This window comes from Gadus morhua, chromosome 1 (assembly GCF_902167405.1).
Source record: "Gadus morhua chromosome 1, gadMor3.0, whole genome shotgun sequence".
Taxonomy (NCBI): Eukaryota; Metazoa; Chordata; class Actinopteri; order Gadiformes; family Gadidae; genus Gadus; species Gadus morhua.
Window position 1 is genome coordinate 28744041 of NC_044048.1, and position 15807 is coordinate 28759847.

General features: G+C 44.0%; 2 protein-coding genes across 21 annotated transcripts in view; both read left to right on the top strand.

Moving 5' to 3' along the window:
- The window catches only part of LOC115531221 (tumor necrosis factor receptor superfamily member 14), an 81722-nt gene that overhangs the window by 57752 nt on the left and 8163 nt on the right, over window positions 1–15807 (top strand). For 4 of the 20 annotated variants that reach the window (XM_030341417.1, XM_030340710.1, XM_030340793.1 and 1 more), the window contains 5 exons: window positions 11425–11512; window positions 11988–12160; window positions 12438–12499; window positions 12609–12654; window positions 13332–14219. In XM_030341417.1, the coding sequence (XP_030197277.1) occupies window positions 11425–11512; window positions 11988–12160; window positions 12438–12499; window positions 12609–12654; window positions 13332–13543 (581 nt within the window). In that variant the 3' untranslated portion in view covers window positions 13544–14219. Of the gene's footprint in view, window positions 1–8841; window positions 8989–10042; window positions 10351–10461; window positions 10588–10859; window positions 11016–11424; window positions 11513–11987; window positions 12161–12437; window positions 12500–12608; window positions 12655–12769; window positions 12915–13331; window positions 14225–15807 lie in introns of those variants that run through there. The other 16 variants (XM_030342179.1, XM_030341337.1, XM_030341589.1 and 13 more) reach the window with 16 other exon arrangements.
- Window positions 156–5569, top strand: LOC115532608 (tumor necrosis factor receptor superfamily member 14). Its single transcript, XM_030342509.1, has 6 exons — window positions 156–387; window positions 1078–1244; window positions 1399–1524; window positions 1846–2001; window positions 2687–2774; window positions 4554–5569. Exons 1-6 carry the CDS (start codon window positions 317–319, stop codon window positions 4705–4707), a joined length of 762 nt encoding a protein of 253 aa, XP_030198369.1. The 5' UTR covers window positions 156–316; the 3' UTR covers window positions 4708–5569.

The following is a 15807-nucleotide window of genomic DNA, read 5'->3' on the forward strand; positions in this document are numbered from 1 at the left end:
TAACTTCATGGTCAATGGCCCCGATTTTTACCAACAGGTGTGAGTGTGATTAACCATTACATGCAGTTTCAAAATGCGACCCTCCGCTGTGACAAGGAAGGTCATCCAGCAAGTGAAGTATGTTTAGGTCATGAAGTGGACGGAGGTTGGACGGCAGCGCAATATGAAGGCGGAGTCAAACAGTAGCTCCTCTCAATAAATCCATATTTTCTGAAATGACACAATACTCTAAGGCTATTTGTTAACTTGTCCATGACCATATAGGCCTAACCAAGCGTAAGATAATTTCCCCCACAATCCGATTATTTTTCAGTGTATGGTAAATTACGATACTTTACCCCCAACCGTGCAAGTGAGAGATGAAAAGTTACTTCGTTCTCGATTGAAGTAAGGTAAGTCAAATCAGACATTCTCCTCCATATAGGCTTATATATAGATTGGTTGTATATAAAACGATAACGTCTGTAGAAAATGAGAAAAAGTGAAATACTTTCACTTTGAACAAGTCCGTCGAGGGAAAACAACGAAACCCTTCCCGTTTCCCACATTCTGGCTTCTGGCAACTTTATGGGTGAAGAATGATCCCTGAGTTTATGGCAGGGCTATTTTAAAGGGTTTGCAGCCGCCCTCGGTGACCGCAATCTGCTCCGTCATAAAAAGAGAAAAAGGCAAAGAAAGTATTAGGCCTACTTTGCGTTTCTCTCGTTTAGCTCATTTGCTTCTAAAAATTAAATGGCATTTGCTAGAAATATGTCTTATTAGACTTCCATGTTGACAACGAGGTTTTACAAATCTACCTTTCCTTCTATCTTATCGATGTAACGACACGATGGTATGAAAGTAACGTTTTTGCAATGCAAACTAGATTCCTACTGGACATGTAGGCCTAAATGAACACTGGTACACAACGCAGAGAACAATGTTGATTCTGGCTTGAGTGCTTATTTTCACAACAATATAAACAGAACCAATAACCAACAATTGAACAACACTGAAACAATGATAACATTTATGAACTGCTGTACTTTTCCATCTTTTGCATTTATTAACTGCTGTATTTTTTCTGTATCTCCCCAGATATCACAGAATTTCCAGAAATCAAGTCAAACTGCATATCATCATGTGGCCCGATATTTTCTATTTAGTTGTGTTTAGTTTAATTGGCCATCATGCTTTTGCATCAGCAAATTGTCCCCTAGATGAATACAGAGTGGGAATCGAATGTTGCCCTTCATGCCCGCCTGGTAAGAACCACATTTCTGAACTGTTGTTAAATATATGAATCAAAAAATAATCTGATTAAAGAAATATAAATTAATATTTATTAATACTTATTAATATAAATTAATAAGTATGAAACAAAGCCAAATGACATAGTCCACAATTTATTTTCAACAGGATGGCTTGTTGAAAAGGACTGCGCAGAGAGAAGCATGACAAAGTGCTCAATGTGCCCCGGTGGTACTTTCCAAGCAGGCCGTAATAAACTGAAACAATGCTCTACCTGTACAAAGTGTGACGCAGGTACATTATGGAAATGCCCCTCATGCAACCCCCATATGTTGTGTGGATGAGAACGTTGTGTTGTTCATGTTGATATCAGAATTTGTGTTGTTCATGTTTATATCAGAGTTGTGTTGTTCATGTTTATATCAGAAGTTGTGTTGTTCATATTTATATCAGAAGTTGTGTTGTTCATGTTGATATCAGAATTTGTGTTGTTCATGTTTATATCAGAGTTGTGTTGTTCATGTTTATATCAGAAGTTGTGTTGTTCATGTTTATATCAGAAGTTGTGTACTCTCAGGTTGTCTCAGGCTCCTCTGTAACTGTTGTGATTGACAGGTCTCGGCCTGAAGGAGAAGAAGTCTTGTTCATCAACATCAGATGCTGAGTGTGAGGTCCTGGATGGATTCTTCTGTAGTGACTCTAACAGAGGTGGATGTAGGACCGCTCAGAGACACATGGTTTGCAGTCCTGGTCAATACAACGGTCAAAGAGGTTGGTGTCTTCCATATAAACATCAATGTTAAATTAGTAAAGGACAGCATCCAAATGTGACACTGTCCTTTACTTTGCTCTATTAAGAGGTTTAGCTTAGTTGAGCATTCAATACATCGTCTTCTACTATAACCAGGTCAAAGGTAGTGACGTCACTGCTAGCATCTCTCTTTGAACTTGGCCATCTTCGTTGCTGTCTAACACGTTCATGTCCACATTGTGTGGACATAAAATCAGTCAGCGTACACTTTGGCATGCCCATTGTTACGGCTTGGTGAGCATGCAGGAGATAAAGGACTCAAAAGCACTCAGGGGGCCAAAGTCTGTGAGACTGGTCTTCACCAGAGGATTGTTTGGTACGCAGGAAACCAGTAGATCAGGCAAACAATCCAGCAGGGAGAAGGCAAAGGCTTTGTCAGGGGTCAACAGGCAGTCATCAGGAAACCAGGAACCGTTGATAGCGCTATATGCTGCGACGCTTGATAGACAGAACAAATACGAAGCGGCACAGGGGAAGGGAAACACGCCGAATACTGTAGGAGGGGATTGTTGGTTGAATTAATTTCATTACAAATTCAACTACTGTAATTTAATAAAGTTAATATTAATGGACAGATTAAAATAGATTAATACATTCTTTCTAATATGCTGTGGTTTCATTAAAACATGTTGATCTTTACTACAGGAGCAGCAGATAAAGACACAGAGTGCCTTCCATGTGCTGATGGAACATTCTCAGATGGCACATCATCGTCTTGCCAGCCCCACACAAGGTAAGTGGATATTACTGGTGGTTGGTTCGCAAACATGGCAACCCGGACCGACGTTTAACATTATATGGAATGACTGGGTGTGTCAAGATGGGAGATGTGTAACGAGCAGTGCTGTACGGTTTTGTAGCAGGGGCAGCAGACTTAAAGGTTAAAGGTCCAGTATGGTCCATTAACACCAATGGCGCGTTTCCACTGCAGGGTGCGGAACGGATCGGATCGCAAAGGTGCGGGTCGGGTCGCGTTTCCACCGCCAAAAGTGGGCGTGACCCGGACTTTGCCGTATCCCGTTCCGGCCCTATTCTCGGGACTCCTCCGTTGCGGTACCCAAAACGAGACCAGACGCCTGAAAGGGTCCCGTGAAATTCTTGCTACACCCCCCCTCCGTTGATTGGTCGACAGAATCGTCACTTCCGGGCGACGCGGGGATAAAAACAAACAAACAGTAGCCTCGAGGTATTATTCTTTACAATTAACATGTCGCGTAAAACGCTTGCTTGGGCGAACAAGGAGATGGAGACGTTCCTCTGCATTCTTGGGGAGGAAGACGTTGTTTACGATGTTTACGTAGCTGCCGCGGCGATCGACATCCGGCCTACCACAAAGGGTACTGTCGGCGGTGGAAACGCGACCTCGGAACTGAGCTGGGCTATACCGCCCCCTCCCTACCGGACTGAGGCGAACCGACCCGTACCGCACCCTGCAGTGGAAACGCAGCACAAGTGTTTATAATGGGTGCTGCAATCCAAACTCACAATATTGGAGGGAGTTGCCACCGCACGCCTCCCTCCTCCCAAGACCCAAAGCTCAGCGTGTTGCCAGGTTGAGGATAATGCATGAACACAAGCGCATGACTCATCACTTAACACGATAAGCTTATCGTCCTAGAAGATTACATCATTTTGGGCTCCTCTACTACTGGCGCCTTCCAAGCCAGTACAGGCCACTGTAGCTTCTCCTACTTTGTTACAAAAGGGGGGGGGGGGGGGGGGGGGGGAGGGTGTAGGCCCTCAGTTGGTTAGTTAGGTTGGTTAGCAACCTACCCACTAGTTTCAACCTATACACTGAACCTCTGATGCAGTCTCTGGGCCTCTACGGATTCTGTTTTTGGATTAGGAAATTCCCTTTCCTAACGTCAACATAAGTTTAGTCTCTTTTTTTTCCCCATCTGTATTGAACGTGTGCAAAGCACAAAGAAAATGAGCGCACACAGTGTGCTAGGCCGGCTCTGCCAATGAGGAACCTCTGCAGCCGGGTCTTCAATGTGAAGCAGCCCAATGAGCAACCTCCGCAAGACCGCTGCATTGTCGGCATCCTAATGCAACGTGTCATTACACCACATGTACACTAGAGGGGGTTTTACTTACCAACAATCAATTACAACATTTCAATGTTTATTAGAATCAAAGCTAAGCTAGGTCGCTGTAGCTTGCAATGGAGGGGCTGCGCGCACACTGCACAGCCGTCATTGCAGTGGGCCGCAACATCTCGGCGGACGTCGCATTGCTGTGGCGCCTCTGATTTGATCGACGTGTACACGGCAGCGCTCTGAGACCATGTGGCTACGTCCCGTTGATGTTGGAACCCTGGTTGTGTTGCCTACGAGCCGCAGTCCCCCGGGCATGTTCAGCCTTTAGGGAGACAACTCATCCTAATCCATTCGCTGAACTCCGTCCTTCACTCCTTGTTTTCCGTGTCTTCCATCTTAATTTACTCCTCTCCACAAAGTGGGCAGGTATATACAATTGTATTTAACGTCTAGTCTGGTCCTTCTCATTTCAGATGTGAATCTGTGGGACTGGAACTGATGAAACCAGGAACTGATTCAACTGATTCTGAATGTGGAGAACACACACAAGTACTGAAGGCAGTAATATCAGGGACCCTCTTAATAGGAATCTTCACTGTGCTGTTCATGGGTTACTGTTGGAGATAACAGACAATAGTTAGGCATCAACACGTCCTGCAACGCCTTCTCATCTTGAATATGATGAGTGACTTATTTATCTGACTGATTATCTTTTTTGCAATATCAAGTATGCTTAAAGGCAGCGTGTTCTTTATCCTGCAATATGCACTATTTAATATATTGTTGAAAATTATTTTTACAAAAATCCCCAACCAGTGGTAAGCTGATTTATTTTTGTAAGCTACGCGTTTCGCTGTTGCTTCGTCAGGTACACTCTTCTTGGGATACTGTGAATTTGATGAATATAGCTCTCTGACATGTATAAGTATGGAGTTAGCTTCTATATATTTTTTTGTATTTGTATTTTTCCAGTACATTATATTTTCCTATAGTGTATTCCTAACCTGTAATATGTATGTATGTATGTATGTATGTATGTATGTATGTATGTATGTATGTATGTCTGTCTGTCTGTCTGTCTGTCTGTCTGTCTGTCTGTCTGTCTGACTCTCTGTCTGTCTGACTCTCTGTCTGTGTCTATCTATGGCTGTGTCTATCTATGTCTATATATTTATGAGATGGTTGCCCTCCAAACGGTCTGTTTGGTTGAGCTGCTGCAAGCAACCAAAGCCAATGCTGAATGTAAATGTATTTTTTTTGGGCAGATGAGGTAAACATTATAGAACTAAAGTAAAAGCGTAGAGAAGAGGATAACTTCCATTCGTAGCCTCGTCTCATCAGGAAACTGAACACACACACAGTGATCATTTGTGATCACTGTTTTTATTTTTATTTTTCCAACCTTGACTTCAGCATTAGCTGGGCTACTGATTGAAATGCGACATTGCAATATAAATAATAATAAAAAAAATACAATACTATCATAAAATAGGCATTTTCAATAATGTGCGGTGTGTTTTAAGTGCAAATGTTAATTGTTTTCGTATTTGTGTGTGTTGATGTATGCACAACTTCGTTTGTGTGTGTGCGCGGTTGTGTGTGTGTGTGTGTGTGTGCGGTTGTGTGTGTGTGTGTGTGCGGTTGTGTGTGTGTGTGTATGTGTGTGTGCGGTTTTGTGTGTGTGCCTGTGTGTCAGTGTGTCTGTGTGTGTGTGTATGTTGTGGCAACCCGCTCCTCGAGTGAGCCGGGTTCCAGGTATAGATCACGCTTGGCAGTGTGGGTTAAGCCATTAAAGGCATTTATTGCAGACAACTTAAATCAAACAAAGGAAACGCGGTCTCTAGGGCCTCCGTGGGCCTCTGGCCTCTAGCCTCTAGCCTCTGGCCTCTGGCCTCTGGCCTCTCACGGACACGAGCGCTTCCTCCTTCCTCGCTCCCGTCTCTGGTCTGCCCAAATGTCAGTCCTCTTATGGTGGCTCCTCGGCTTTCGGCCAGGTGTCCCCCAATCACGCTGATTGGGGTTCGGTCGGTGCTCTCCATCGCCGGCTGGTGGGTGACGGTGGTATCGGCCATCCAGGACCAACCCTCGGGCTGGTCCGGGCCGAGGTTTACGGGGCGGGATGCCACACTGTGTGTTCGGTTGTGTGTGTGTGTGTGTGTGCGGTTGTGTGTGTGTGTCTGTGTGTGTGTGTTTCTATGTGTCTGTGTGTGTGTGTGTCTATGTGTCTGTGTGTGTGTGTGTGCGTGTATGTGTGTGTGTGTGTGTGTGCGTGTATGTGTGTGTGTGTGTGTGTGCGTGTATGTGTGTGTGTGTGTGTCTGTGTGTGTGTGTGTGTGTGTGTCTATGTGTGTGTGTCTGTGTGTGTGTGTGTGTGTGTCTATGTGTGTGTGTGTGTGTGTGTGTGTGTCTGTGTGTGTGTGTGTGTGTGTGTGTGTCTATGTGTGTGTGTCTATGTGTGTGTGTGTGTGTGTGCCTGTGGTTCACAGGCAGACAGGCAACACTCAGTGTCCATTGTTGCTGAGCCTGTTGGACAAATTGTCCTGGAGCCTGTTGGACAAACTGTCCTGGAGCCTGTTGGACAAACTGTCCTGGAGCCTGTTGGACAAACTGTCCTGGAGCCTGCTGCTTCGGCCCTGAGGCTGCGGGACCTCGTGCCAGAGGGCAGCAGCAGAGGCAGTCCCTGATTCGGGGGGGGGGGGGGCTGGGGTCATTGATAATCCTGCTGGCTCTACTGGCACACCATCTACTGTAGAAGTCCTGGAAGGAGGGAAGCTGGAATCCAGCGATGAACCGGGCTGCAGTGGGGAGGCCATGTGTGCGTATCTCTCCCCATGGCCGCTGTGCACGGCCCCGGGGGATGGCCTCTCTGATGGGGGGCCACCAGGGCCTTGTTGCTGCTGACTCTCCGCAGTAGCTACTGGTGCTGGAGCCCAGCCCTCTCTCTCTCTCCTCTCTTTCTCCCCCCCACCCCTGTAGTCCAGGATCTGCTGCTCGGTCTGGGCAACGTGGAGAGCGAGGTGGATCTCCTGGCAGCACTGCGTCAGGGTGCTGACCTCTCTCCTGTGGGCCGTCCCGCCCTGATGGGTAACCAGGTCCCTGAAGACGGACCAGTGTCGCTGGGGGTCGACCACGGCTGCCCGCTGCTCGTCGTGTAGCCTCAGTGCTAGCACTGCTGCTCTGAGAAGGAGCTCATATCACAAACCTTTCCCTCTTCGAGCCCTACTTTACACCAGTTAATGGGAAATGGTGTTACCCTGTCTTGTACATTTGGTTGGTCATTGTATAGTAAGAGAGGGATACTGTTTTGTTCTTTGGCAGACATTGGTGTGAGCACTCTTTCCCTGCACACGTTGTCGGTCTTGCTGTCCTTGTATCAGAAGTTCAGGCTCCACTTTTCCAATTCCTACATCGTATTTGATTAAGTTACATTTATTTTGCATGTATTGGCCGCCACACAGATAGGTGGCAGCAATGCGCCGGACGGCATTGCAGATTCCCTTTATATTTAAAAGAGAAGACAGATCAATGATCCACAAGGGAGTGCTATTAGTCCATGTCTTTATGAATTTGGATAGAAGAATTGGGTCGGCCTTGTAGGCAGATGATGGGGCAATCTGGACAAGGGGAAGAGACACTAGTGATGAAGAAAATTAAGCAAGCAGTCAGAAATGTAGAAGATTGGTCATACAACTGGGGTTTCAGGATTTCTTTAAGTGAATCATGTTTCATGACAATAACAAATAAGAAAGGATAGATGCACAGAATATAAAACTATATGGAAAAAGCATATCTTGGGATTTGGCTAGACCAAAAGGGCCCATTGAGAACACAGGTGAAAACTGTAGAATTAAATGCAAAAAAGTTATTAATTTAATGAGGGCAATAGCTTGGAGAGAATGGGGAGCAGAAAAACACTCTTTAATATATATATATATATATATATATATATATATATATATCGATCAAATCAGAGGCGCCAAAGCAATGCGACGTCCGCCGAGATGTTGCGGACCACATATATATATAGTTTAGATTCATTAGCAGCCCTCCAAAGTATTCAGAGTTGGAACTCTAGCAGACAGGACCTCCTTTTAGAAATTCAACTAAGTTTACGCAGAAAAGGAATTTCTGTAAAATTCTGCTGGGTTCCTGCCAATGTAGGAATAAAAGGAAATGATGGAGCAGACAAAAATGCCAAAATAGCAACAAAAATGAACAATATAATAGATATTCCATATGGGAAAGAAGAAGTTAAGAAAAAAAAAAAAAAGTAATTAAAAAGTGGCAGGAAAGATAGAAAACCACCGGAAGAAATTAATATAATGTACAATAGAATGTGTGTGTGCATGGAGTTAAAAGGAAAAATAGAAGGGAGGGGACAGTGCTCACAAGAATGAGAATAGGACATATAGGACTAAATACAACTTTATTTCTAGTAGGAAGAATATAAACGGATCAGTGGAACATGTTTTGAAGGAGTTTGAGAGATACTCCGAGGAGAGAATGAGGCTGGCTGATAAATATCAGAGATCAGGATTCTAGATTTTCATACTGGGAACAGTAGAGAGGGTGTATCACTTACACAGAAGGCAGTAAGCGTATTTATTTATCTAATTTTTTATTTATTCTTTCAAGACCATAGACAAGAATGCTATTGTTACATACTCCGGTACAGTTGGTGGCGGTATGCACCAAGAAGCTTTGGATGAACAAAAAGTAGAAGAGGAAGAAGAAGAAGAAGAAGAAGAAGGACATGAGAATCTGGCTGCTGATTGGCTGTCACCATGAAGCGCCAGAGCCCATTTACTTTCAAAGTATGAATAAGACGCGAACGATACGTCCCCTGAATTGAGACACCAATTTGAAGGGGGGGGGGGTTCTCTTCAAATTCAAGTTCTTCAATTTAAGGTAAACTAAACTCTGTCCTTAAATCTAATCTGATTTGATAGTTATATCAGATTAAATTAGTTCGTTTATATTTCAATGGGGGATTTGCAGTTATAACAAATGTTGTTATGCTGTGAATTCAAATAAATGGGTGAATTAATAATGGCTTTTGTTCACACTATTTTAAAAGGACGTTTAATTAATCCCTTTCCTTGGTGGTTTTAATTTCCCAAGCAGCGTGCTGAGGCACCGACTTTGTTGCGTCTTGTAACGTATTGTAATCCTAACCTGATCTATTTATCTTTATCCCAATATTAAGTAAGGGATAATGTATAGAACGCCGGTCATTATCGAGAAAATAAGCCCCGACAGGGCGAACAGGACACCGACGCGCAGTGGAGGTGTCTTGCTTCGCCATGAAGGGGCTTATTTTACGATAATGACCGGCAAAGTTCTATACATTATCCCGCTTATTACACGGCTACTTGCCTAAACGAAACAATTTGTTACCAGCATTCATAGTGTTGATCAGCAGAGAAATAGTCCGCCCAAGATGTTTACGTCGTCGCTTAGCAACCGACAGCGCTTGGGTTGATGCATATCCCGCTTATTGCATTACAAGTTACCGGACTACGTGCGGAGTGTTACCAGAGCCCGTCTACGAATATTAGACATTCTCTGGTGTTACCAAAGGCAAAAAGTCCTTTTGTTTACCTTGACAGCGGTCATTATTCATCTGTTGCCAATGAATTATCCAAAAATAATTGACCGCCGGAAGTTGTGAAGTGCCCATGCAAGTGAACGGAACGTTGAAAAAAACCCTGTAATAATCTTACATAACATCAAATGGGGGTTTCTGGTAATGGTTGGGGGAAAGATGTCATATCTAATCGATCAGTGGGTCACGTTCAGTGGGTCTCCCCAAAGAGACTATTCTCCCCTATCCTATTAGGCCACTAGGTGTCTCGTGATCACGCTGAAAAAACAATGTATTCATTCACATCTCACATTCATTCGGATTTCTTTCTTGTAAAACATTGCATTCATTAACTGCCTTTTTTTAATCTCTCCCCAGATATTTCAGAACGTCAGAATGCATGGCAATGATGATATGGCAGCCAAAATATAGCAAGAGTGTCAAAACAATAGACCTAATTTTACAAATATTAATGGCAGCAACACAACTTTGTTTCCCTCAAAATAACATTTTGATGGTTTGGGTTAATACAAATTCGAAAATGGTATTTTTCAATTCGAGATTTATTTTCAAGATATATTTACTTTTATTTCATATTTATTATATTGACAATGCTACTGCATCAGCAAATTGTCGCCCAGCAGAATACAGTACAGAAGAGGGCTGTTGTCCAACCTGTCCACCAGGTAAGAGACAATATCCTCACTAATTACCTGGTTCAAAAATCTCTAATTTGGAATGTTATTTTGTTTGTATATTTGTTTTTTCAACATACTCGATTGTTTTGGTTCCAACAGGAATGTATGTTAGTAGACATTGCACAGGATTCAGAAGTACATCATGTGCATCCTGCACAGAAGGTACTTTCCAAGATGGCGACAATGGGCGCGAACAATGCTTTTCATGTAAACATTGTGATGCAGGTACATTTTCACTTTTCATCTTATTAGCTCAGTGATATGTACCCATGTCATTTAAAACCCTTTCCCCCTTAAACCGGACCATGAATACTGAGTAACAGGGAAGGAATGAGACACTTGAGTTTAGATTAATAAGGGTAACGGGTGCCTAGATGCCCCTTGACTGCGCTGAATACTCCCCTTCTTTTCCTATCAAGTTATTCTAATCTAAGACTTCCTCAGACGACCTTCTCAATCTCTCAGGTTCCTCTAACTTTAACTGTTGTGATTGACAGGTCTCGGTCTGAAGGTGAAGAGGTCGTGTTCACCAACATCAGATGCTGTGTGTGAGGTCCTGGATGGATTCTTCTGTAGTGACTCTAACAGAGGTGGATGTAGGGCCGCTCAGAGACACACGGTTTGCAGTCCTGGTCAATACATCGGTCAAAGAGGTTGGTGTTCTATATATACTTCACATCAACTTTCATTGAATTGCATTTTTCATTGAACCTTTCAATTTATTCAGAACGTCTTCTTGAAGTATCTCTTTAACAACAGAGACCTGGACTTTGAAGTATATCTTTCTATTCAGCCCTATAAGGGGCCATCCAGCTTCTTAACAATCAATGTATTCGTGTCCAAGTTATCCATGTTCATCTACAACAGTCTGACAATGAGTAGAGATAGAAACACCTTTGAAATACAATTCTCTGTTTTCTTCTTCCTTCTTGGACCTTGCGCCAAACAAATGTGGTGAATGTAGTTGTATTATTTAACCTTGCCATGTTTTACACAAATGTAATGTTAACACCACATCTGAGAATGATCATGTTCTAATAAAACATCCATGCATTCCTACAGGAACAGCAGATAAAGACACAGAGTGCCTTCACTGTACTGATGGAACATTCTCAAATGGCACATCATCGTCTTGTCAGAACTACACAAAGTAAGTGAACATTATACTTTATTTATCAATACAGAGTACATAAATGGCAGTTTTAGCATCAGGCCTGGGCAATATAAAATATGTGTATTGGTGTGGCTTATTATTAGCAGTGGCTTATTATTAGCAGTCATTGTGTTTCGTAGTATACTTTTCCATTTAATCAGAACAATGGTAATAAATTGCTTAAGTATCATAAAAGCTTGATAAACAAACATGACTTTCTATTTTCATTTCATCCAAAGTGTCTTAGTCATTTCTAATAGAGGCAGATACAGGTCATTAGGATCAGGTAGGGGTCAGGCATCTAGCTCAAGAACAAGAATATACCTGAAGGCCTACAGGAAGGTTGTGGACATTGGGGATCAAACCCAGTACCTTTGGACCCGGAGACAAACCCCCAGTCTACTATCCTCCCCCCAGGATAGGATATACACACCCTGAAACTAAACCTGTTGTCTGGTCCTTCTCATCTCAGATGTGAATCTGTGGGACTGAAACTGATGAAACCTGGAACTGATTCAACTGATTCTGAATGTGGAGAACATGGTCCACATGCAGGACTAGTGGCAGGAATAATATCCGGAGTCATACTGGTAATGGCTTTAATGGCTTTAATCATAGCCATTATTCACAGGAAGAATAAAAGAGGTAAATGAGACATTCAACTAATGTGTATCATTGTTACATTTAACTAACATGTATCATGTTTACATTAAACTAACATGTATCATGTTACATTAAACTAACATGTATCATTTTACATGAAACTAACATGTATCATTTTACATTAAACTAACATGTATCATGTTACATTAAACTAACATGTATCATGGTTAAATTAAACCAACATGTATCATTTTACATGAAACTAACATGTATCATGTTACATTAAACTTACATGTATCATGGTTATGCTAAACAATAGTGACTGCTGTCCTGACATGTGACTGTGTTTATCACTTTATAGAATCAACTCCGCAATCAAAGGTATGTGTTATCACTGGGTTGACACAGAATACAACAATGTGTGTGAACTTATACTGATTGATATTTATTAAATGACGCACTGTAAATAATTTGATCATATTTTATTTAGATCGAAACACAGAGCAAGGAGTTGAGCCAAGACTACCGTCCAACAGGTAGTGTGTGTGTGTGTGTGTGTGTGTGTGTGTGTGGGAAAATAAAATAGCTGTTCTGCGCCTGTGTCTGGCTGTGTAGGGTGGATATTTAGTCTGGTTTTTGTGTGTTTCTGGTTGTGTGTCTGGTTGTGTCCTCATCTCCACCTGAGAACAACCAGCTGCAGAGCTGCTCCACCCTTCAGCCTTCAGCCCAGATAGTGAAGATGTGATGGAGGAGGATGGAGGTGTTGAGAGTGAGGGTAATGAAGGGAACTCTAAGGGTGGGGAGAGGGAGGAGGAGAGGACAGGAGGGGAAGGGGGGGGGGAGGGAGGAGAGGGAGGAGGAGAGGGAGGAGGGGAAGGGGGGAGAGGGAGGAGGAGAGGACAGGAGGGGGAGGGGGGAGAGGGAGGAGGAGAGGGAGGAGGGGAAGGGGGGAGAGGGAGGAGGAGAGGGAGGAGGGGGAGGGGGGGAGGGAGGAGGAGAGGACAGGAGGGGAAGGGGGGAGAGGGAGGAGGAGAGGACAGGAGGGGGAGGGGGGAGAGGGAGAGCACTGCAGAACAGCTTTACCAGAGAAGCTTACTGGTCATCAGAGAGACACAATTGTTTGCGGAAGGTGCAGAAAACAGACTTTACCAAAAGAGTGTTGCTGCATGTGGAGGCTGGCTGTATGTCCTGACTCTGCTGCCTTCTCTTCCAGAAACTAAACCCCTAAAGTCCACTGACGGTCCTGAACCAACCAGGGACCAACAAGAACATACCATAACTATCCCTGAAACTATAGATGATCATCATGGTGACCGGAGACTGGATCCAGCCCCACCCTCAAGCCCCACACATAATGGATCTGTCTCACTCCCAGTCCACCCTCCTCAGTCTGGTCCCAAAGACAAGCGAGGGGTTAATAACTAGAGGTGTGAGGTGTGCTCGGTGAGGCGTCCTGGGGTATGATGGTAACGTCTGCTTGTGTCCACGCTCCCCCTCTCTTGGTCGACCACCGAGCCTTCTCCAGCCCCCCGAGTGTCTCTTCCTTCGCCGTCGGCCTCCTGAACGGTTCCTCCTTCCTCTCCGGGCTCCAGGGCGGTCCCGGACAGCTTTCTGCTCCCCGGGTCAGCCTCCAGAGCGGCTCTGCACGTCCGTTGGTCTGAAGCACCCAGCGCCCGGGCGCCGTCCCCCTGGGACCTCCTGCTCCCTGGGGGCCGTCCCCCTGGGACCTCCTGCTCCCTGGGGGGACGCCCAGTTGGGTCTTTGGTGATGGACCTTGGCTCGCTCTTAGCGATGGCGGGACCAGGCCTCCAGCTGAAGGGGTTGAGCGGAGCGCTCGAGCCGGGGGGGGTGGTCTGACCAACGCTGGGAGGGAGGCGGGGGCAGTTCCATTGACCGCCTTGTAGGACTGAACCGTCGTCCTGAATCTGATGGGAGCGACTACTGGGAGCCAGTGGAGGTCGTGGAAAAGGGGATTTTTATTGGTCTTTTTGTGTTATGTTATGTGTCTTTTGATTTAACTTTATTTTTCTACTTGCAATGTTATTTATATAAAATGCTAAACATAGAAGATGTAGTCAATAAAATCATTACATGTTCAATATTTTGGCAGTTGTGTTCAAAATAATGTTCTTTATTCAGGTGAAGATAGTGCATATGCACTATGTTCAATTCACTCATACTCAAACAAAACCTTAAGAGTCAGGAACCAGCTGATACACCAGACTAGGTTGACATCAGGTTCTGTTCGGGTCAGACGTCCCCTCAGTGTCACGAAGGCTGCAGCCTGGGCTTTGGGACGCAACCTCGATGATTTATGAGTGAGTCGTGTGACATCTGCTGGCGGAATATGTAACTGGTTTCAGTTTGGATATGACGCAGTTTTAATTTGAGTTTGGTAGGCAGCTAGTCTCACCTATAGAAAATGCGTCGTCTTTACGTCATTGCTAAAATGCTTATTTAGCTATTTATTGAAGTGGTTGAACCTCTTATATAAAGTATATGGGTTTGAAGATGTGTCGTAGATTGTAGTAGGCTATAGTGCCGGCTGCCGCGCACTTTTATTGATCGAGTGCGGAAACATGGTTCGAGGTGGAAGGGTTGTCATCGACTGGTATCAGAATGTTAGCTTGTTCTCAATTTATACTATGGAAAAGAAAATGATAAGTAAACAGTCCGTGGCCCGGGTTACCACTCCCACTCCCACGGCTTTCGTGAACGTTTTGCAGTGATAACCCGACAAGGTGGTGAGCTTGTACACTACAGATATGAAAGCCATAAAGAAAGGCGTTCAGCTCATCATCTATGAAGGAGGAGCAATTTCTGAATACGTATCGCAAGTAAAACGATGTCTCTCGAGGCCATTTTAATTGTAAATGAATAGCCTACATTCAGATGTAGACTATTGTCTATCAAAAACGTAGTCTGTTATAGCTGTTAGCCTATTGATTTCTAAATGTAAATCAAACCAGCTAATAGGCTGAAATAAAACCATGCCCATCTCTAGGTATGGTGATGGGTATGTGATGATGTCGGGCTATTTTAATTCCAAAGGCTAAGGGAACTTAATCAGGATATATAGTAGGCCTATCCTGGATCCATGAAATAACTGGAACTGGGAATTTAACATAGGGGTGTCTATACTTGCGCACCCTGTATTTTAATGGAGAACATATATTTATATACAATACATTATTCATTCACAAAGCAATTTATTTTCCTTAAAGGTTGGATTTTTCCTCATTTGTTTAATTGAGGCATTAAGATAAATTTCCGAAAGATTAATTTGTATTCCTCTTTTTAGTCGACTTTAGCATGGGTGTCTTTGCCTACCACTGTATGTTCCCCAACCCTGATGCTGTGCCCATTTTGTGTGATTACTCACAGGACAGTGACCTAGAGGACGACGTGGACGCGGCGGACACATCCACACAGACTCCCACTACAGCGGATCCCTCCTATCAGAGCCACGGAGTGAAGTCCATGGAGCGCGGGGGGTTCACCTCTAGGGTGCGCTCAGTCGTGGTCATGGTGAAGCAAAGAGAACTCCACGGCCGTTTAGAGGAGGTGATCCAGCTACCAGGACGCCAGACACCAGTCAAAGAATCAATGTTTGTCAAAGGCCTTGCATTATTTCACATGAAGTTCTGTCATTGACATTTGCTGACCTATAGCAATTCATGTGCAGTTTG